Here is a 21246-nt window from a genome sequence, read left to right on the forward strand (position 1 = left end):
GAAGGGGAGTCCATGCACATAGGCTGGGCAGGCAGAGGGGTGATGAGGTCCCTGGGGAGGATGGGTCCCTCTTTGCTGCAAGGCTCAACCTGGCTGAAGAGTGTGACATGGCGTGTAGTACCACAGGTCTCTTCCCTGTTGACCCTCTCAGCTCCCTGCTGCTGGTGGCTATGCCTCCACATGCTCCCTTGCATGAGTGGAGGTGCACTGCCATGCCGTGTCAGCTTCCAGGTCATGGTGGGCTGGTGGAGCCTTCAGTTTGGCCAGCAGCACAGCTGGGAAGGAGCATCATGCTGTGGAGGGAGCTGGTGGTGCTTTTCTGAGTGCACAGGAGAACACAGGACCTAGCAGAACTCTTGCTCCAAGGTACCCTGCTAAGGAATGCAGCTGCAGCCTACATTCTTTCCCCTTGCCCATCAGTTACAGCTCCACAAAAGGCTGCTGCCCTATCTCATGCATTGAAATGGATGAAACCTGAAAGGTCACAGAGGAGTAGATTAGTACTCCTCAGACTGATTTGTTGGAAACACAGGCCAGTCCATACAGGCAGTCTCTGCACCTTAGCCCACACCAGGCAGCAGCTCACTTATCAGCCCCACTCTGTACACAAGGCTGAACCACCTGCCAGTGGTTCTGCTGCTAACAGTGGCTCAGGACTGCTGCCATCTTCAAGGAGCACCAGCTGCAATCTTTTCAGCATAGAGTACCACAAGTAGTGCTGCTTAGGAAGGCTTTTAAATGAGGGAAATAGACCAAGTTTGTAGATATCCTTCTTGCAGGCACAGAGAAGCAGCCTATTTCCAGATAGGTTTTGGCCCATCATCAGAGCCCTCAAGAAGTGAAGTCTGTAGCGTGTCGTGCTGTGCATATTTTCTCTCTGTGGTTTGCACTAGCAAGATGATAACCAAATACTGTCTTGTCTCAGCAAGCTGTCCTCAGGATAGGTGCAGGTAGCACTGTGCTTTCTCCTGCCATGGTCTGCTCAGAGGTTTGTGAGCTTCCTACCTCTGGTGTCTGTGCCAGCATGGGAGGCACTGTGGTCAGAGATGCCTGGTGCCAGCACACTGGCCTGGGTGCCACCACCTACAAAAGCAGTGCACAGGCAATGGGTGATTGCGCTGGCCTGTCTGTGTAGCTCTGGGGTGAGGGATGAGCACACTCAGGGAAGGACATAAGGAATGATGGTGGTTATTCCAGCCAGGTACTGGGTTTCTGCATATATGACATGCAGAATACATCTACAGGAACAATTTCATTGTGTCTTACACCACCCCTCTCTGCTAGATCTCACACCAATAGGCTTCACTCTAACCATCAGTTCAACAAACACCTCCTGATTCCTTGCACAGCCGATGCTTTGAGCCAGTCAGGCTACACAGGCTCTGCCCAAGGTGCTTTTCTCTGGAATTTGTCCCTTTAAGCCTGAGAGAGACAACTGACTCCAGCTCTAGATGAGCTTGTCTTTATAGGCTCTGCTTCTGCTCCTTGAGCTTCTGGTGGATTTTCTCCCATATTTTTCACTTTCGCTGTTCCTTAGGGTTCTGATGCTCCCATGCTTCCTGGTTTACAGTCAGAGAAAAAAGCTACTGCTACCTTGGTTGGGTTTGCTGTGGAGGGCACTGCAGGCTCTTCACTGGAGGATACAAGAGAATACCATTGAAGCTTGCAGAGTTGCATACATGAGAGATCTCCATCCTTGCTGCGACCTTTGTATTTTCTCCTGGCTATAAAATGCTAAGCTTTGTATTAGCTGCAGATGGAGAAGGTCCTACTGTGAGGTATATGTGACCTATGCCCACACAGATACAGAGCCAATATTTCTGCTGCAAAGCTGCTGAAGTCTAGATCCTTCAGGCTGGGTGGGGTTTCTGTGTAATGCCCGCAGAATTGCTAGACCCAGTCACTGGTAACGTCTCAGACATATCACTGCAACTCAGAACGAAAATAAACAGCCACTGGTGACACCGGGAGACGGGAGACGAGTCTGCAACAACATCCTCTCCAAAACCTAAACAATATTCTTGGCATCATCAGTCAATGTGTCCTCCCTCTGCACGGCTGACTGTGAGCTGGAAGGCCTCCTACCTGTGTTGTGCTCAGCCATTCTGGCCAAACCAAGCCATTCTGGTGTTTGCTCTCTCCTAGGAGACACATCTTCCAATCTGACCTGGCTTTGCCCCAGTCTTGCCCACAAAAACCTGATCACAGAACATGATCTGCATGGTTCAAGCCAGTTTTAACCTCTGTTTTTTTCTGTAATTGTGAGGTCTCTGGGGGGCAGTCTCTAAGTTAGAAAGAATGGTTATCCTGGGAGAATACCCTTATCAGCCAAGCAGCAGGGGACAACATATCCTTTCTGCCCTTTTAAACAGTGTAGGGAAAAAAATATCTTTTCCTAAGGCTATTTCCAGAGCTGCACAAACTGCTTGCTGCAGCTGTGTGAGGAGATTCCTTCACTGCCGTACTGGTGCTGTCTCTTGCTTCTCCTTCCCGGGCTCCCGGCCCCTCCTCAAGGCTCCTCACACTTTTCATTTAATTCATCTGCTTTTCATTTCTGAGCAGCGACGTGCCTGTCCTCTGGTGTGGCCCTCACTGCTGCCCGCAAATGAACTGCAACGATCCTAAACGAGGAGCAAGGTGCAGGGAGGTGGCCGGGGCAATCACTGCCGATTGCTTTCGATTGTCTGCTCCTCCCAGCAACGCAATTCCTGTAATTTTCATTTCCTTGGCATCTGGCATTTCTCAAGTGTTGTGTGCGTTATCTGGCCATGCCCAGCCTTCAGGAGCACTGAGTTGCCGGCTGCTCCAAGGGAAGGGGATGCTTCTGGGCACACAACTGGATACACCGGGGGATGTCCGGGCCTGTGGAAGCCTGTCTCTGCCCCAGCAGAATGTCAGCGCCTTTCTGCTGGGCTACAGAGCTCCTCACTGGAAACCTCTCTCACAGCAGTACATAAACGCGGCTCACAGGAGGCTGAGAGACTCTCCTCCAGCCGGGGAAGGGCGGGCAGCAGAGACAGCTCTGCCCTGCAAGCGCGGCCTGCGAACACCGCGTGTGTGCTGGCCCCTGCTGGGCGAAGCTGAGCGCTCCCAGCCGCTCCCGCGCTCCTCTCGGCACAGCCGCTTCGGCAAGGGGCACGCTGAGCAGCTCTCCTGCCCATTTCGCTGCGGCTCCAAAGCATTTATGCACTTGTTTAACAAAGCCCGTCTCAGAATTCACTTCTGTTAGAGCTACCAGCCTGCATCAGCAAGAGGAAAACCTCCTGCATGCTGAACCAAAGCAGCAGCCCACAGAAGGGACCCTCTCTCTGCTTCCTGCGATGAACATAGTGTACAAAGCAGCACTAGTCATACAAAAATGCTGCCTGGATGCTAATACTCCAGCATACAGAGATCAAAGAAGATCAGGAATCACTGCTAAGAGACAAAGTATTTTTATAAATCACAAGATGTCAAGAAGAGAAAAACCAAGGCATGCCATGAAATGGCAAGAGTTTCTCTGAGTGAATAACCCTGTGTTCACTTTGTCTTGTGTTCTGCTGTTTTTGCCACCTTATTGATTATTGATCTGGAGGAGATTTGAGCAGTGAGGCAGAGTTATATGTATCCACGAAGTTTTTTTAAGTTGCTCAAAAACCCTACCCAACTAAATGTTTGGCAGCACATATTCATTGCTTGCCAGGACAGGGTTACAATCAGTGTGTTAAGGTTAGAATATGAGACTATAATTTTTCATCAGACATCAGCTCCTGAGAGTTCTCCTGCCTCAGAAACATCCACACAGTGACAACACACCTTCCCCCCAACTCTTGTACCACTTCTGTGCTTTTTGCTAAGACACAAGCAATTTTTCTCCCCTCACAACAGTGGTGGTTTGGTGCTGTGGTCCCCAGAACTTTTCCCAGGTTTGGTTTTATTGCTGCAGCGTGAGTGGGAGGAAGATGAGGGACATGCCTGAGTTCAGCAGTGAGGCTACACACATTTCCAGCACTCTTTTGTTATTAGTTAATGTCAGCTGCAAGCAATAGAAGATTAAAATCTTTTTCTCATGTCATTTCTCATGCCATGAACTAGTATGACCCACTGAGATGGAGGCTGGAGGATGCTGAGTAAGAAGGGCTTATATACTTCAAGCTTTGACATTTGGGGTAATCTGTGACCCTGATCTGGACTGGGTGTGGAAATCTAGACTATAGCTGAGTTTTTCGGCTAACTCGATCTTTTTTCACTTCTTATATTCTGAGCTGAGCAAAAAGAATTGTATCTCATGTGCATGCCTGGCGCTCAGTAGAGGAGTGAGGTGTGTTTGCTCCAATAAAAGAGCTCATGCACAGCTTTCCTCACAGCTGTCTGTATCTCCACAGCTTTTCACAAGCCAAGGTTGAGAGCTGGGCTTAGATACTCAAGCAGCACAGCAGGCTAACCACAGCTACACAGTTTTTAGATTAGAGCCAGTTCTCATCCGGCCTGATCAGAGGATGGGGCAGAGCAGGTTGGTACGTTTGCAGAAGGCCATGCAGAGGTAGCACAAGCACCCTGTGCCCAGGTGGGGTGTGCACTAACCAGAAAAAGTCACCTTTAAGATGCCTCGTACCCAAGTGCTCTTCCATCCTGTGCACTCCTTCTACATCTTGTTCTTGCTGCAAGGAGGCAGCTGTGAATATTAGCACTTCAGCCATGCCCTCCCATCTACCCTTCACAGTTCAGACTTACATGATTCACCCACACAAACATCACATCTGAACTGGACAGGGTTAAATTAAAGCCACTGCTCTGTTAAAGCCAGGCTTTGAATAGGGAGATTGGATTTGCAAAGAAGTGATAAATTCAAGCTGCTCTTGGGCAAGCCCTTGCAGCCCAGGCTGGAAGGTGTCAAACTGGAATAAAATCCTGCCCCTGGCAAGGCCACACAAATCACCATAACTCTTTGTGGCCCTGTAAAATAAACACAGATGATGCATCCTCGCCAAAGCTCCCAGAGAGTGAGAGCTACACATGAAATATGCTGAAGGGAAGCAAAACATTATTTCCTTCCCCTGAGTTGTACTTTTGAAAGGCTTAAAGCTTTGGACAGTACAGGTTTGGTGCTCAAAGTTAGCCCCTGCACAACTTTGGTTGTTCTGAGGTCTGCAGTCTTCTTCAGATGAGATTTTAGACTGTGCAACTAAGCCATTGTGTTTTGTGTAGAGGAAAGTAATTTTTGCAAAATCTTTAGTGCTGCAGAGGTTGCCTGCTGCACTGTTATGAATGGAGTTGTCCATGACTGTTCATGTACCCAGATCTTCATACTGAAAATGTAACAGGAAAGATTCTTAAGGGTTTAGGGTATCAAAATAACTGTGTATCTAAACTACAGTAATAAATGAATCCATTGCCTTTAGTAATAAACTAATCCATTGCCTTTATAAGATGTATTCTGGGTGGCTCTTGGGATGCAGAAAGCTCTGGGTGCCAGCAGAGGGCTTGCAGGGTTCCCTGCTCCATCGGGGAACACCACTGGCTTTTTCCAGAGCAGCAGCCCTGCCGGCCCGGCCCGTGCTTCACCGTGTGTCTCCAGCTGAGCACTGCATCCAGGTGTGGCCCCCAAATGAGGGGCTCTGCCAGCTATTCGAGTCCTGTCATTTGGTCTTGTGTTGCAACTACCTAACCTCCAAAGAACTTCACTAAGGCAGTTTAGGTGCTGAACCCAAAAGAAAACCTTCTCTCTCCACTAACAAAGATCTTGTATTCTTTCCTGCAAGGTCTGTTGTGAAAAGTTGTGTGTGATCTGCTGACAGTTCTTCTAGACCTAAATGGTGTCAGTCAAAATGTGATAGGGCCACCTAAGAGGTAAGCTAGTCAGGCTTTGTAAGTGCAATGATGAAATTTAGAGGCACAAATAACAAGGCTGGCAGTTTGAAAGCAAGGGACATCCTGTGATCCTTTCAGGTTAGAAAGCTCCCATTTAAAGGGAACCTAAAGAACTGCATGGATGTAAGATTTGGCAGATCCTCAAGTACTTGCTTTTCCTTAGCAGTTTTCTTCTTTTGTTCACCTACTCCTTGGATCTCTGAACCAATGTGGAGAGAAAAGACACCAAGGAATTATACTTTCCAGAATAATTTTCTACAATACCTTTGCACACCCTCCAAGCTAATTTTCCTCACCCATTCATATCACCTTGCTTGTCATTGAGGCCTGTTGCCATCTGGATTATCATTGCTGTCATCGTTCCTAGCATTTGTATTTATTGGGTGGACTTTGAGAATAGTAAGCTTGTTGCAAGGCTTTATATAACATAAAGGAACTGTATGTACTAATTGGTCATAAAGGCAGCATACATTCCAAGACTGTCAGTGCTGGATTTCTTGAGATCAGTAGGGAAGATTACAGAGGTTAGGTTCTACCTGATGGCCTGTATTCTAACACTTAATTTAGGTCCTGCTTCTTCTCTGATTTAGTGCATTCCAATCTTCACAGATACTTTTGGCTCTAGGATCCTATAAGCTTTTTAGCACTTCTGTTAATCTCCATGTAAAGGAGATTTCCCTCTAGCTTTAAAATCCACTTTAAGGGGTTGTCCTGAAATATAAATAATTTTTCATGGCTAAGAAATTTTAATATAAATATGCTGTGATGAGGGAAATCCAAAAGCAGCTGCTCTGTTGCTTCAAGAAGGGAAAGAGGCATGTGAGTAGAAACAGATGCAGCAATAGAGGAGGAAATGCAAAGCACAGGGGTTTTATTTTAGTATTTTATAATTAGAAATTGGCAAATTACATAAAGGGGTGATTGAGTAGTTCACAGAGTTAGTAACAAAACAGCCCTGAAATCCAAGGACAGGAGTTCAAGGAAGTGTGGGCCTATAGGTATGAAAAGCCCTTTTCTGACTTGGCTTTGAGGAGCCAGTGTTGCTTCTCTGCCTGCTCAGTTCACTTGACAGGCTGCAGTCACCAGCGACTGGGCACTGCTTTCATGCATCTCATTTCAGCAGAAGTCCTCATGTTATTTTCAGCAGAATCTGTGTTTTAGTCATTCTTGACTTCCCATTTGACTTTTCTGACAGGACTAAGACATGGTAGCAAATGGCTCCTTGCTTGGCAGGCTCTGACTTCCTACAGATCTTATGTTGATGCTGAGTAAACCCAAGGATTTTTGAGAGAAATTTAGAAGCTGAAGGTGGGACAAAAACAAAACTCAGGGTGACAGACTGTTTTTGACCCCAGTGTGGAGTACAGCTGGCAGGAGGCCAAGGACCCAATGTGTGTCTCAGTCATCTCCCATATATCTGATAATTCGTCTATTGTGTGTGTGTTCTTTTCTAAGTACTACATTAAGAAATTTAACTGTTCTCTGTGTCTCTCTGGTGTGTGACAGTATCTCCTTAATTCCTAATTTGTTTTCTTTATACTTTTACTGCTTATTCTTTTTCTAAAAACCATTCAGTCACTGATATCTTCCTCTTTGCTGCCCAGAGACCTTATGACACCAGTCTGCCATACAGTACCTAATTCCATTATCCTGCATTTATCTGAGTTTACAAATTAAAGATGCCATGGACTGTGATAATACTTTCAGTTACAGACAGCTAAAGCTACAGTCCCAAAGTCATTCTAGCCTTAATACAACATGTAGGTGACATATTTAAGTTAGGCTTGACTAACTCAGTAATGTCTTATCCATCTGCAAATTTTATTCCTTACAGTGCTAAAGGGATAATAAATTATGGTCCTCTGAACAAACCCAGATTGCCATCCTAAAATTTGCCTGTATATTTATTTTCTTGACTTTGTTTTTCAACTGCTCTTTGATCAATGATAGTGATTACCTCTGTGCAATTTTGATTTCTGTATAATATTGTGGAGAATTTTATAAAGATATTTTCAAGTCTTATCAGCCCAGAAGTTAATCTTCTGTACTATCTCACTCTTTTATTGTTAGACTCAGACTAAGCAATTGTTGAACCATAATAGTTTTATTCCTGCTCCATTTCACCTCTGCCTTACCTGCACTGCTGTCACTCATTGCATTCCTAATAACATCTAGATTACAAATTTGTTACACCAAATTCCTCTGTTCGTTCTGTTGTTTCAGTGCAGAGCTTCAAGCTAACTTTGGTTGCCTAATTTAGAAACAAATGGGATTGAAAACCTCTTTTCTGGCTTTTGATTCTGAATTTGCCTCTCATATTTATTATGTAAAAGGGCTACATTATGACTATGCTGTACTGTTATGAGAAGCACCCCAGCTGAGGTCCATTGGCAAAGCTGTGGGCTGTGGAGGGAGAGAGCAGGATGGTTTGCAGCTCTGCCCTGTGGAACTTTGAGCAGAGTACATAGGGAAGACTGCACTGGCTCTGCTCATCTCCAGCTCTGCTTCTGGCCACCTCTGGGAGTAGGAAAAACCCAAGCAGGTGAGAAGAAACAAGCTCTGTGAGGATACACAGCAAGAACCACTTAAACTGACATTTGTGCTCCTTGCAATAATTTGTGCAAAGCTTTTTTGTTTTGGGGTTTTGTTTGTTTGTTTTCTTTCATGGTAAATAAGAACATAAAGGCATCACAGCTGTCTGTCTTTGCCCCTGACAGTAGGTAGATAACTCAGAGGACAGCAGCAACAACCTCTGACAGTGCTCCGCCAAGTGTGTAAAAAGGCCCTGTTATGATGCAGCTATCAAGTAAATAGAAGCCAGAAAAACTTCACTTTTTCATATTCTGTATTCCTTTGTTTCAGGAGTACAACATCCAAAACACACTGTTCCCGTTTTTCCAAATGAATTTTGACCTGTGTATTAAACGCTGGAAGGAGGCTGAACACCAGCAAATCTGCGTCCTTGTGCTGAGGAATGTTTATGCAATTTAGGTAACATGATGCTAATTAAATGAATTGTAGATCATAAATGATCTCCAGGCAGGCATCTCCCAGTGGTGTGTTGCTCAAGTAATGGGAAAACAAGCGCTGACTCATTAACTGCGAATTCCTCATGAGAATGGAAACAAACACCACTTTTGGCTCTTTTACTTCAGTGACGCCGAGATGTTTTAATTTTCACTTCACTGGATATTTTCACTCTCTAGTGTGCTATGCTGTGAGAAAAAACATCAGAGGCCAACCCAAACGAAACCCAAACCGGTTCCTCCTCCAGGACTCCACCTTGGCACCTCTGGCGGCGTCGGGCACTGCCCACCGGCTCACAACCTCCCCCAGATCACAGTTCTGCTCAGCCCACGTCCCGTTCATCTCTGGCGGCCGAAGCCTCTCCTGTCCCGGCCCTCGGAACGCCGGGGGGGCCTCTCGGCGGGGCCGGGCAGGGGCGGGGAGCGGCCGTGGGGAGGGGTGGCGGCCCCTCTGCTGCGGGGCGGGCAGGGCAGCAGCCGGACCCGGGCAGGGCTGCGGCCCCGTCAGTGCCCCGGCGCTGTGGGTCGCGCCATGCCGCCCAGCGGCCCGAGCCCCCCCCGGCCTGGCGGCGGGGCGGGGCGGAGGGCGGGAGGGCCGGGGCGGAGGGCGGGAGGGCCGGGCCGGGGGCACCTCCCCGCGTGGCGGCCGCCAGTGAGCGCGGCGGGGGCGGCCGGCCGGGGTGTTTTGGACAGGTGGTGCCGGCGGGGAGCTGAGCCTGGCCGGGCCGGGCCGAGCCGGGCGCGGCCCACAGTGCTGGCATGGTGTTGCGGGAGCCCGCCGGGGCGCCGAGTCCGTTGACAGCTGCACCTCCGGCGGCGGGAGGAGTGGGTGATGCCGCCGCCGAGGTGCAGCTGTCCCGGCTTCGCTGGGCCGTACTGCTGCTCTTCAGCAGCTACTCCTTGTGCAACGCCTTCCAGTGGATCCAGTACGGCAGCATCAACAACGTCTTCGTGCGCTTCTACGCCGTGAGCCCCTTCGCCATCGACTGGCTTTCCATGAGCTACATGCTCATCTACATCCCCCTGCTCTTCCCCGTCGCCTGGCTGCTGGACAAGAAGGGCCTGCGCCTCATCGCCCTGGCCGGCTCGGCCCTCAATGCCCTGGGTGCCTGGGTGAAGCTGGGCAGCCTGAAGCCGCACCTCTTCCCCGTCACTGTCCTGGGACAGGTCATCTGTGGCCTGGCCCAGGTCTTCATCCTGGGCATGCCCTCACGCATCGCCTCGGTCTGGTTCGGCTCCCAGGAGGTCTCCACCGCCTGCTCCATTGCGGTCTTTGGGAACCAGGTAATGGGCAGCTGCACCCCGGCTGGCTGCGCTTGTGGGGCGGGCTGTCAGCTGTCTGGCCGGACTCTGGAAGTGCTGAGGGAACAAACCAGGGAGGGCTGAGGGATGCACAGGGCTGGAGGGCAGCCGCAGGGATAACACGAACTTACATGAAGTTCCCTCTGGAAAATGCATCTCGTATTTGGAAGGATGCCACTGGTGTTAGCCTGAGGGCTAACAGTGGGCAGAGGCAAGTGGGACCTCCATCTACAAAGTTCAGGGCAGCATGGGGGTTAGGTATGATTCTGGCTTTGAGAGGGCTTTTTGAGGCTCTTCTCCAGTGCCCTTCACTTCCTGTGTGTGCCAATCCCCAAGTCCAGGCCTCTGGTTCGGTAGCCTGGGGGGAAGGCACAGTGCTGAGAAACTGCTTCAGGCAGAGTGTCTTTCAAACCTGCAGTTGCATCTGGACTTGACACTGCGATGTTCGCTTTCTGCCGACAACTAGATGGGACAAAGGAGATTAGCTATCTGCTGAAAGCATTGTCATTGGGCTCTGGAGGAAAAGGACTTTAGCACTTTCATACCTCTTAAAAGTAGGTACAGTGTTTACACAAGCAGTTGCTCTGAGAAAAAGAAAAGTTCCATCAGGCCAGTGTGAGGTCAGCTCCCTGAGCACTCTTTTACCAATACAGGTGTCTGAGGCCAGTGACCCACACTCGCTCAAGCTGTGAGTCTCTTTTCTTGTAGCCAGAGAAGATAATTTTTTACGCAGCTTTGAAAGGATCAGGGAAATATCTTCTTGACCCTTGCACCGGAACACCTGCTCATTCAGCTGAATGAAGTAAATAAGCCAATACTGATGCAATGAGGCCTAAGTGAAGTGAGCCTGGCTCTGCAGCCCTGACCCAAAGAAGAGGAAAGTGGAACGTGGCATTGGCTGCTGGACCTGTGCCCCTTACTTTGAGATGCAGTGTACTCCTCTGCATGTGGCACTGTGCTCCACCCTGGACGATTCAGCCTGTGAGTGACTGCCATTCTGATTTGAGTGGTTTTCAGTTCAGGTAGCTTCTAGTGCAGACTGCTTCTTCCTGTGCTTCTGTATTTATTTAGGTACTGCTGCGGTAAAAAGAGGTGAATGCTTGGAGATGGTATTTGAGGAACAGAAGTTTGCAGAACAGCACTAGGGAATTAAGGGGACTGCTTTACGTCTTCAGGAGAGAGAAAACATACTGCTCTTTACTTGAGTGCACCTAAGCTATCCTTTTTGCTCTAATCATCCCTTCTAGTGGGCTGTTTTTTATGTGGTTTTAAATGAATCTTTAGAGTGGAAGGCATCTAACTTGGCATGAGCAAATAAGTAACTGAGCATTTTGCTGTCAGACTTTAAAAAAATTATTCAGGTGGAGTTACACAACAGTGTGCATTAGAAATCCAAACAATGAGGCTGTCTGCCTTTGTGGAGTCATGAGCATCCCAAAAGGAGTGGCTTAGTGTAACGGTTGTGAAAAGCAAACTTTAGCTGCCCTTTTGGTGCTCCACACTGCTCTGGTGGTTGCACTGACACAACAATGAGACCTCAGTTCGGTACATAGACTTGGCTTTGTAAGCCCAGACTTTCCTTTTAGAGAATCAGAGAAATCAGAAATGGTAATGACTAAAGACAGAGCATACTCCATAGGGAAGACCTATTTATTCCCATAGTCAGGCATAATCCCAGTGAATGAAAACTAGCTATTATTGGTGAGGTTGGGCAGGGAGAAGAAATAGAGGCATACATTTTTCCTGACTGTAGTTAAAGACTGTATTAGAGAGTGTTAGCAAAGGGTATATAGTACAGTGGTTTTGTAATTGCAGTATGGTAAATTATTCCCTATGCTCGTTTCTCTACAACTGCATGGTCTTCCTTTCCTTGCCATGTCACTTAGTTTAATTATTATTATTATTGAATACCAAGCACGGTTGTCCCTCTCCATTAAGAATTGCAAGCAACTGCATGAGGAAGTAGGGAAGTGTCACTGCTTCTTTATTTGGTATACCTGCCCTCTTTCTGCTCTTGCTCTCTTGGCCCCAGGCTGCACTTCAGCAGTGCTGTCCTGAGAGAAGCCCTGTCGGGTCTGCCAGGGCCATGTTTGCTCAGGACACCGCCTCTGCTTGCTGACTGATGGTAACCTTCAAGTTCAAAGTTAGCCCTGAAGAGTAAATGATTGAATCAATCAAACCAGGTGTTAAATGCCCTTAAAAAAAAAACAAACAATCCTTAGTAAGGTATTAGAATCACCTCACTTTTTTCTGGCCATATGTTGGCTGTGGTACCTGAAGTGCAAAAACAGATTAGATTGAGCACTCTTGAATCAGTGCCGAGAGCTTCTAGAAGAGTGTGAACACCTGTGGACGTGATCATATTCTCTTGTTTACCCCCTGCTGGTTTTCATGACGTTTTACTTTTCCACATTTTAACAGGAAGATACATAGGTGTTTTTCCATTCTTTTTCCTTGTCGTGGAAGCTCATACGTGGGGAGGTATAGAATAAAGTTTGCCTGTCAGATGCCTTGGCATTAATATATTAGTGTTATTGGAATACTACTGGCTTCTCATTGCTTGAAAGACTAGGAAAAATCTATATGGGGACTCTTCCTCATGCTGAAGATCTAGGGTAAAGAAGCAGAAGTGTTATGGAGAGTTCACTAATGTTCTTCAGACATTTTAATACTGGCAGGGATTTGTCTGACATTCTTATGAAATGCAGCTGTCAGTAGTAGTGTCCTGCTACATCAGCAGTGCTCCCTGTGGAGCAGCTCGGTGCTGGATATCTGTGTGAAGTCCCACACACGAGGTGGGTAGGAGAGAGCAGTCTGAGTAAGGCCATGCTGTTTCCATTTAGTTGCATTGATTCATCATCTGTGTCCCTGTTTGGGACTGTGGTTCACACCTGGCAGGCAGCAGCAAACAGGCTTCTGACCTTCTGTGCTGATGGCAGACTGTCCATCCCTCTCGCTGGGGACAGGACTGCTGTGGGAAGGAGCCTGAGATAGTGGCATTGGCAGGAGTGTGTGCTTGCTGGAGCAGCAGGTCTTGCCCCTCCGTTGAGCACAGGTGCTCTTCTGGAATGTGGGGATGAGGAGGCGGATTGTCCTTTGGCATGACAGAACTAACATGCTGGGGGGATGTTTAGGTAGTGAGGTAAGTTTTTGTGGCATTTTGAAATTGATAAGAGGGAGTCTGATGGCCAGGTACCAGCTCTGTCCTTCAGCTGCCATGGTGCATGCTGAACTGCTGTGCCTGGGTTTTGTGCATATCTCACTCTTACTAGTTTATTTGGTGTGAGATATACATAAAACCCAAGCGCAGCAGTTTGTCACTTGATGGGCAAGGGGCATGGGCAGCATTCAGAGAAGTATGTAACTGTGTTGCGCACAGACAAAGAACATTTGTGCATTTGGTTTGTATTGCTTTGCCACCAGTATTGGGTTTTTTGTTGGTTGAGAGAGACCTTGTTCCCGTTTCTTGCTGTTTTGACAAAGAAACAAGCCACTGATAGGCTTGGGAGTAAGGATGCGGGCCTGGTAAATTATCTTTTTGCAGTAATTTTGCCTTTTTTTCTATTTTTTTTAAGCATGGCTTGAAAAAAAGTGATGTGATTTGGGAGGAAAGAAAACTTCAGCCTTATATTAAGCTCTGCTTTAGAGAAAAAAATCATGTAGCACCTTACTGATCTTAGGATCTGTCCCTGTTCTGAAATAGCTGCAATGTGACTTTAGATATTTAGGGCTTTCATAACAGAAACAGCCTGAGGCAGAGGTTTTAGGTGGTATCTGCAGCCTCTGGGAGTGCCAGTCTTGAAGTGTTTAGGTGATGGCTTTTGAAATGGACAAACCTGGTGCTAAGCTGTGAATTAAATTCATGGAAATGTTCTCTCTGTCACTCCTGGAGGGTCCTTTCATCTGTTTTGAATTGAGGGAAAGAGTCTGCCTGGGATAGTGGCTGAGGTGGGTTTTGCCATGTAGTTGGGTCTGCAGCATCTGAATAGCCATTGCTTTTGAGCTGGTGATCCTACAGTGCTGTTTGTGCTGGGCATGTGCCATTGTTTGATGCCTCACTGATAACTTTGTTCTGTACCTTTTGCCCTTCAGGGAAGGCAGCATCTTAAAGTCTAAGAAGCATTTTGGAAAGGTATCATGTCCTGTGGAGTCCCTGTCTTCCAGTCTTAGAGTGGACTTCTAGATCTTTAGCTGCTCTGTCTCTGCTGGAAGATTCCCATCCCTTCAAATGGTTCCTTGTTAGAAATATGGACAGGATCTGTCTCACAACTCTCTAGCTTGGCCCTGTATCTCTCAGTTTTAGCTATCAGAATAGAGAGGATTTTAGTGGCAGTAGCTAATGTTGGCATAGTTGCTTGTAGTGATAGTAGTTAATGGTTGACATTCTCCAGCCCTGTCTCCTTTCCCTCCCTGACAAAAAAAGAGCAGGGTGGATCAGAGCACTTGGATCACAAGGAGTGCTCTATGGCTAACTCTCCAAGATCCTGGATGTGGCTCAGTGTGGGAGGGTGTGCTGACCAAATAGCAATGTGGCTTTTGCAGGAATGCCTCTGTTTCTATAAATGGACATGAGAGCCTGAAATGAACTTTTTCTACCCATTTCATCTAGTGCTCCCTTCCCAGACATACACCAAAGGCAGCTGTCCTTTCTCTCTCTCTCAAAAGAACTTGGCTTTTGGGTTAAGTTCTGTATGGGAGTTTAAATGAATGTCTGCAGTGTCTCTGGGAGGCCCAGCAAGCACCCTCAGCACTTGCCCTGCAGGATATCCAGGATTGCTGTGCTAGGTGAATGGAGTAGGTCCCTGACCAAAGCATATTCTCACTGAGGATTCCAGTAGCAGCTGAGGTAGCTGAAACCCTTCTCTTTTGTTCTCCCTCCCGTCCACTGCTGTTGTTTTGCTGTGTTGCATATCTTTCCCAACAGACTGGGGGAAGGTGCATTCAAGACTGCCAGGCCCTGAATGACTTGCACAGGGGAATTCTGACCGGTCTTCACTGCACAGCATTGCACCATATGGAGCATTATGAGATAATGCCACAGAAGCAGAAGTGTGATGTGGAAGGGAGTTTGCTGTGTTTGCACATGAGCTTTGGTTGTGCAAGTGTGGTTTGGAGAAGCAAAGTGTCTCTCACATTAGGGGGAAAGTAAATCAAGCTTAAGCCCTGTCTTTTCTCATCACGAGGCTCCATTACAGTTTTTCCTTCCACAATTTGTATTCTTCCTTACTTTTTCTTAAAACACTGCAAGAAGGCTATGCAAACTATGCAGAAATGTACATTGGCATCCTGACTATCTGGATTTCAATAGGCTTTTCTAACTTTGTCAGTGGTATGGAAGAAGCATATTCTGAGCACCAATTCATACAGTAAGTTACCGTATAGGAACTGGCAGCTTCTGCTTAAACAGCACCTCAGTTGGGCATCTTCATTTTTCCTGTAGCCTTTTATATGGCTGGGACCTGTGCTGATAGCAAAGTATTGGGAAGCCAATGTGCAATTGGAAGGCACAGGGTGTGATAAGCTGTCTGCTCTCTGCAGGTCACAATACATGAATTATAGGGTCAGAAGGTTCAGCTGCTCTGGTGAAATGTCATGGTTACAGTTTGAGGGGCACCTGTAGTTAGAAAAGGAGGGAGGGCCTAGGACAGAGCTTTGATACACAGACAAGAGTATAAGAGGATCCTGTGCTGCCCAGAGCTCTGGAACAAGCATCTTAAAGGAGTTTGACAGGGTGAATCCAGATGGAATCTGGGGTGTATCCTACTCACTCTCCAAAGTCTTGGCTTGGGAACATGCTAAGACCATACTGAAATCATGGTTTCTGAAAAGCCTGTTGTATTGGTGTTTATCAAAGCACAGATCTTTTGATTGCCACACTTTCTGTCCACTTGGCCAAACCAGCTGGCTGCTGGTTTCAGGGTTTCCTGGGATTTCTGTTTATGCTGAGCCTCCTAAAAATTAGCATCACTTTTCTCTTCCTCCCTTCGCAATTTGAATATTTGGTAACAGACCATTTGGTATGTTTGTATGCCAGTAATGTGGATTTTCTGTTGAGTTGTTCTTTTGAACTTGTAATTGAATACCAACTGGTCCTGATACCTCATAGAAGAAATTAGTTTAAAAAATTGAGTCATATCTTCCACTCATAAGGCATCATGTCATGAATGATGGTCCAAGACCTCTTTCTTGAATGTTCTCCTTCCACACTGATCATCTTTTGACCCTTCTGTCAGGATTCCTGATTTTGTTGTGTTTGAAGAGTTTTGACTTAGTTTGTAAAGCTGTTCTGGTGCTTCTTTTGGCGTAATTATGGTTTTGCTTTAGCTTGGTCCAGCTTGCTGTCATTTTTCTTTGCTCGAAGGAATAATGTCCAGTTTTAGAGCTGGTGGTTTATGTTCTTGTCGGTGGTTTATTTTTTGGTGTTTTTTTGGGGGGGAGGTTTGTTTGTTGGGTTTTTTGTCTTTATTTTTTACTTAATTGTGGTTTGTTTATTCTAAAATATTTTACTAATATTCTCTACGCTTACAGTGAGCCTCTGACTTAGTGTTTTTGCACAATCCTAGTGACACTTAAAAGCATTTAATTTCTTAGCATTTTCTTCTTCATTTCCATTTAACACACTTTTATTCCTTTTAGGCAGCTTCCTCTTTTGAGTTATATATTGCTGTAGTGTTTTGGAGGGTGTTTTCTTTTTTTTGTCGCTGTTGCAAGGCAACTGAATTTTAGTCCAGTACAGAACCATTCTGTAATACTGATCATAGTCACACTGCTGTTCTGGGTTGAAATCACAAATTGTGCTGCCTCTTATAAGTTTTCCTCAGAAGAGGGTATTTATGGAATCCAAAAATGCAGTCTCTGCATCATCCCTGTCATGATGCTTATTTAGCTTGCAAGGGCATTGTCAAAATTTCTAACTGTTGTGTATTTTTGCTTTTGCAGCATCTCCTGTCTTTTAACATTTTAATTGACCTTCTGTATTTGGTGGTCCCCTCTGTCAACATTTATACCTACTTATAGGTAGGTATAAATGGTATATATGGAATTTTACAGGGCTTCTGTGTTCCTGGTGCTAACTCGTAGTTTTCTTTGAGGTGGAGGTCCACTCCTGCACTCCTCCATTGATCACTCATTTACAGTTTTTATGCTGATACACCACTGATTATCTTCCTTCAGGAGACTCTTGGCAAAGACTTGAAATTTTCTGTTTCAAGTCTTTGGATACATTTACACCACCTTCTTAGCTACTTGCTCTTGGTTTTGTTGCCTGTTCTTGTGCACACTTAAATATTGAATATAATGTTGTTGTGACTGATCCTTCACAAAATTCAGGTAGTAAATACATTCCTTCTACCCTTTACTAGTCTCTAAAGAGTAAGTCATCTGAACAGTGCTCTCTGTTGTAGTTGTTGACTTTCCTGGTAGTATGTTTAAAAATTACCCCAAAGACTTATTAAAATAAAGTGCCAGCAGCCTGATCTCCTGGAGAGATCCTCAGAGATCAGGACAGTGCTGGGTGTTTTGGGTGAGAGGAACCAAATTTTGAGAACAAGCTTATCTGTATAGGTATTGGAGACCTATCTGCCTGTATAGAGGTTGGAGATGCAAATTTAGTAAGAGGGTCCATTATGATCCATTATGACTGATGGTGTCTGTGAGGAGGGTATCATGGACTTTTACAGAACTAACCTTATTTTTGCATTGCTTTATTTTCCCTGATGTGCAAGGTGTGCAGAAGGGAGACGTGATTTTTCCCTTTCTAAGGTATCTTCTACATTTTCTGGTTAATTGGTTACAGTGTTTCTGTGGGCTGATGGTAATGTGCACACTGACCTGCTGAAAACCAGGCTAAAAATCTCCTTGTTAAAGGTAAAGTATATGCAGTGTAATAGTCATCATGTTGTTGAGAGCTTGTCTTCTTTGCTAAAAATGGTATGAATAATTCAGGGTCAGCGAGTGTTCAGGAAATGTTCAGTTTTAGTCAAGTCAAAGGGCCTTATCTTCACAGAATCAAGAGCATGAGTTGCTCTGAAATATAAAATGTAGCTCCTATTGCTATGATTTTTGTCCATTCTGCTACCTGATTCTTATGAAAGGTATAGTGAACTTTAAATGGATAAAAGTTGCTTCTTTTTGGGGGAGGAGAAGAGAAAGCACAAAACATCTGTTTGTGGTTAGAAAAGTTGTTCAGGAAAGTCCTGAAAAGGCCAACAAGTAGTTCAAGAAAGCTGAGTGAGTCTGTGGCCCATTGGGTAAGTGATGACTGTAGGACCTCCCAGGAAAGGATTTCTAAACAATTTGCAACACAGACTCTCAATACCTTCTCTGCTAGGTATATCAGATAGATCCTTTTTCAGGATTGAGCAGCTGGAAGGAGATTGGAAAAGATTGAATCTCAACTGTGGTCCTGGAGAAACTTGTGTCAGAGGTCAGAATAAAGCGTGGGTCTCTCCTCCCCTGTTGGTTTGCTGCAGTTCAGCAGCTCATGTGATTGCAGAGAGAAGGAAGCCAAGAAGTACCTAGCACAGGAATCCAGCTTAGTTCTTCCAAGAATGAAACAGTGGTAAGACAGAAAGTCAGTTTCCAGTAAGGTGTTTGTAAACCTTACTTGGGAAAGGGTGAGTGGCACATGGAAAACCTGATCTCTGAGACTCAGTAGGACTCTTCCCTCAAATGGAAAGGAGCATTGTTGAGAGCCTTTTCCTCAAAGGTTAAATCTTCAGAAATGTTCTGGAGATAGGAGTGAAGCCCAAGCTGGCTGTGTCCTGGGCTGACCAGGCACACCAGAGGCACAGGCCTGCACTTGGCCACAGGGAGGGCAAAATAAATCTGCTGCAGAGACAAGCAGGCTTCTGCCCTCTACCAGCCATCTCTGAGAGCTTCTGTGCTTGATGCCATTACCTTTTCTGTGCAGCTGCAGGCTTGTGTAGGGAAGGGGAGGCGTGCAGTTGGATGGAGATTAGAGCTTGAAGCCTCTAAACCATGATAGTTGTGCTCACTGTAGTCACTGGGCAGTGCAAGGAGAGTCAGCCTGAGTCGCTGTGATGAGAGGCTGGGCATAGGTCATATCTGGGCAAAACTGAGCTCTGGCAAGTTTAGTCCTGTGTCAGAGTCTGGCTGTGCCATATGGGTGTAAGGAAGGCTTATTCTCCCTAATGATCTTTAAAGTTTCCTCCTAAACTCAGTCCTTGAATTGCTATCTGGGATGGCACAGCTTGGGTTTGTCTTCAGTCTGTGTAACCAAACCTCAAATGTTCTTATTCTTGACAGTGCCTTGAGCTGGTGGGGCACATCTGAAATCTCTCAGTGGCTCTTCTCACTAGCTCCCTGTAATGTCTGAGAGAATGAATGAAGTGTGGATATCTGTTGCTCATTCTGACCCAGGATATTCCAGGTCCCAGTGGAGGGTACTGTGTGACACAGGAGAAGTTTGGCCAGATGTGGTTGAAAGTCACTTTTTTGTAAGCTAAATGTGGTGCCTGAGGGCAGCAGATTGCTTAGGATTCAAACAGAGCTTTCTTCCTATCTGAAAGGTACACCAGCTGGATGGAGGAGTAGAGATAGAGATTTTGTGGAGAGTTTTCTGGGGCTGGGGGGCACAAGCTGATTTTTAGCTGAAATATGCGATATGGCAACTGAAATATATTTGTTCTGAGATCTTTGTCTTGACCAGTAAGTCACGTCTTCCAGAATGAGTCTGTCAGTATCCCAGAAACATGGAGATATGTGTGCAAGGAGGTTTTGCTAGAAATCAGCCTGGGAAAGTTGTCCAAGCTCATGCCTGGGTTACAGGGCTCTTGGGTCTTCTGCTCTGTGCTGACATGCTTCAGTGAGGTTTATGGGCTGCCCAGAACTTGCCTTCCTTAGTCCTTGCTTTCTGTACACTTCAGAGCAGTTTTTCCAGGGACAGTTGCCAAGCTCCATTACTAAAACAACCTTGACATCCAGGATATGTGCCGTCAACACTTCCTTTGCTTTCACCCTGATGCTCTTCTAGGTTCTCCTGATGGTTATAGGATGAGCTTTGTCCTGGGAGGCTGCTCATTTGAAACTGTATCAAAGTTGGCTGAAACAGATTAATATCTCAGTTATGTAGAGTGGTCAGGTGTCTCGGCCCTTGCAGTTATGTTGTTGGAAAACTCATTAACCCAGCAAATATTTTGGTTGGTTTTGATGGTCTTGTTTTCTGCTATTTTTAATGAGCAAAACTGGATTACCAGGTGATCAGGCCAGCTCTAGAGCAGGGGCAAGGTAAGGAATGGGATGTGTATGTGAACAGGAACATATATTTGTGGGGGAGGTCAGGGCAGGCAAGACCTCCACTTTGATGAAGCCAGGTATTCATTCTTCTCAATTGTGTTGTAAAACCTTGCTTTGAATATCCTGACAGTTGTAATTGCAGTGAGGAAACCTCTCTTATGGCCTAATTGAAATGGGTATCTGACTTTTAATTGTTGGGTGGTAAAGAAGAATTTCATCTTGGTTGTGAAATTGGATTAGGCTCAGTTGAGCCTGCACTGAGCTGTAGGGTAGTGGCCCTGTTGCGGTTTCATGTCATGCCTCTGTTTATCCCCTCTCTCTCCTCAGCTTGGCATTGCTGCAGGCTTTCTGGTCCCTCCAGTTCTGATCCCTAATGTGGAGGATGTGGAGAAGCTGGCCTACCACATCAGCATCATGTTCTTCATGACTGCAGGTGTGGCATCAGCCCTGTTCATCCTGGTCATTATAGGTAAGGAGGTGGGAGTGTGCACATGAAACCAGATGGGACTGAGATCAGCCGATGTGTGACGGGGGCCTGCGTGCCAGGACATGGGCTGGGCAGGCCTTCTGGGGAGGTGTCCTACCATGCAGCTGACAGGCTTATGCAATACTGTATCTTGCTGCTTCAAACCCTTGATGAACAGCACATGTTGAAGGGAGGTTGTCAGCAAGCCTGCCAAATTCTTAGTTTTGTCCATTATTGCATAATAAATTCCAGGCATGAGTAAGTCTTTGAAAAACCAGCAGAAATCTTTCATAGTCATCTTCCCTACAAACAGGGTGCTGGCCCCTGGGTTATGTCTGGGACCTG

General features: G+C 46.3%; 1 protein-coding gene across 2 annotated transcripts in view; it reads left to right on the top strand.

Moving 5' to 3' along the window:
- The first annotated feature begins 9857 nt into the window (after positions 1-9857).
- The window catches only part of FLVCR2 (FLVCR heme transporter 2), a 33281-nt gene continuing 21892 nt past the window's right edge, over positions 9858-21246 (top strand). Inside the window, exons 1-2 of one of the 2 annotated variants that reach the window (XM_054276050.1) lie at positions 9858-10160; positions 20763-20904. In XM_054276050.1, coding sequence (XP_054132025.1) covers positions 9873-10160; positions 20763-20904 — 430 coding nt within the window. In that variant the 5' untranslated portion in view covers positions 9858-9872. The remainder of the gene's footprint in view (positions 10161-20762; positions 20905-21246) is intronic. The other variant, XM_054276049.1, reaches the window with a different exon arrangement.

Source organism: Melozone crissalis, unplaced genomic scaffold (assembly GCF_028551555.1).
Source record: "Melozone crissalis strain CALT ecotype California unplaced genomic scaffold, PUWL_Pcris_2 ptg000018l_1, whole genome shotgun sequence".
NCBI classification, from domain to species: Eukaryota; Metazoa; Chordata; class Aves; order Passeriformes; family Passerellidae; genus Melozone; species Melozone crissalis.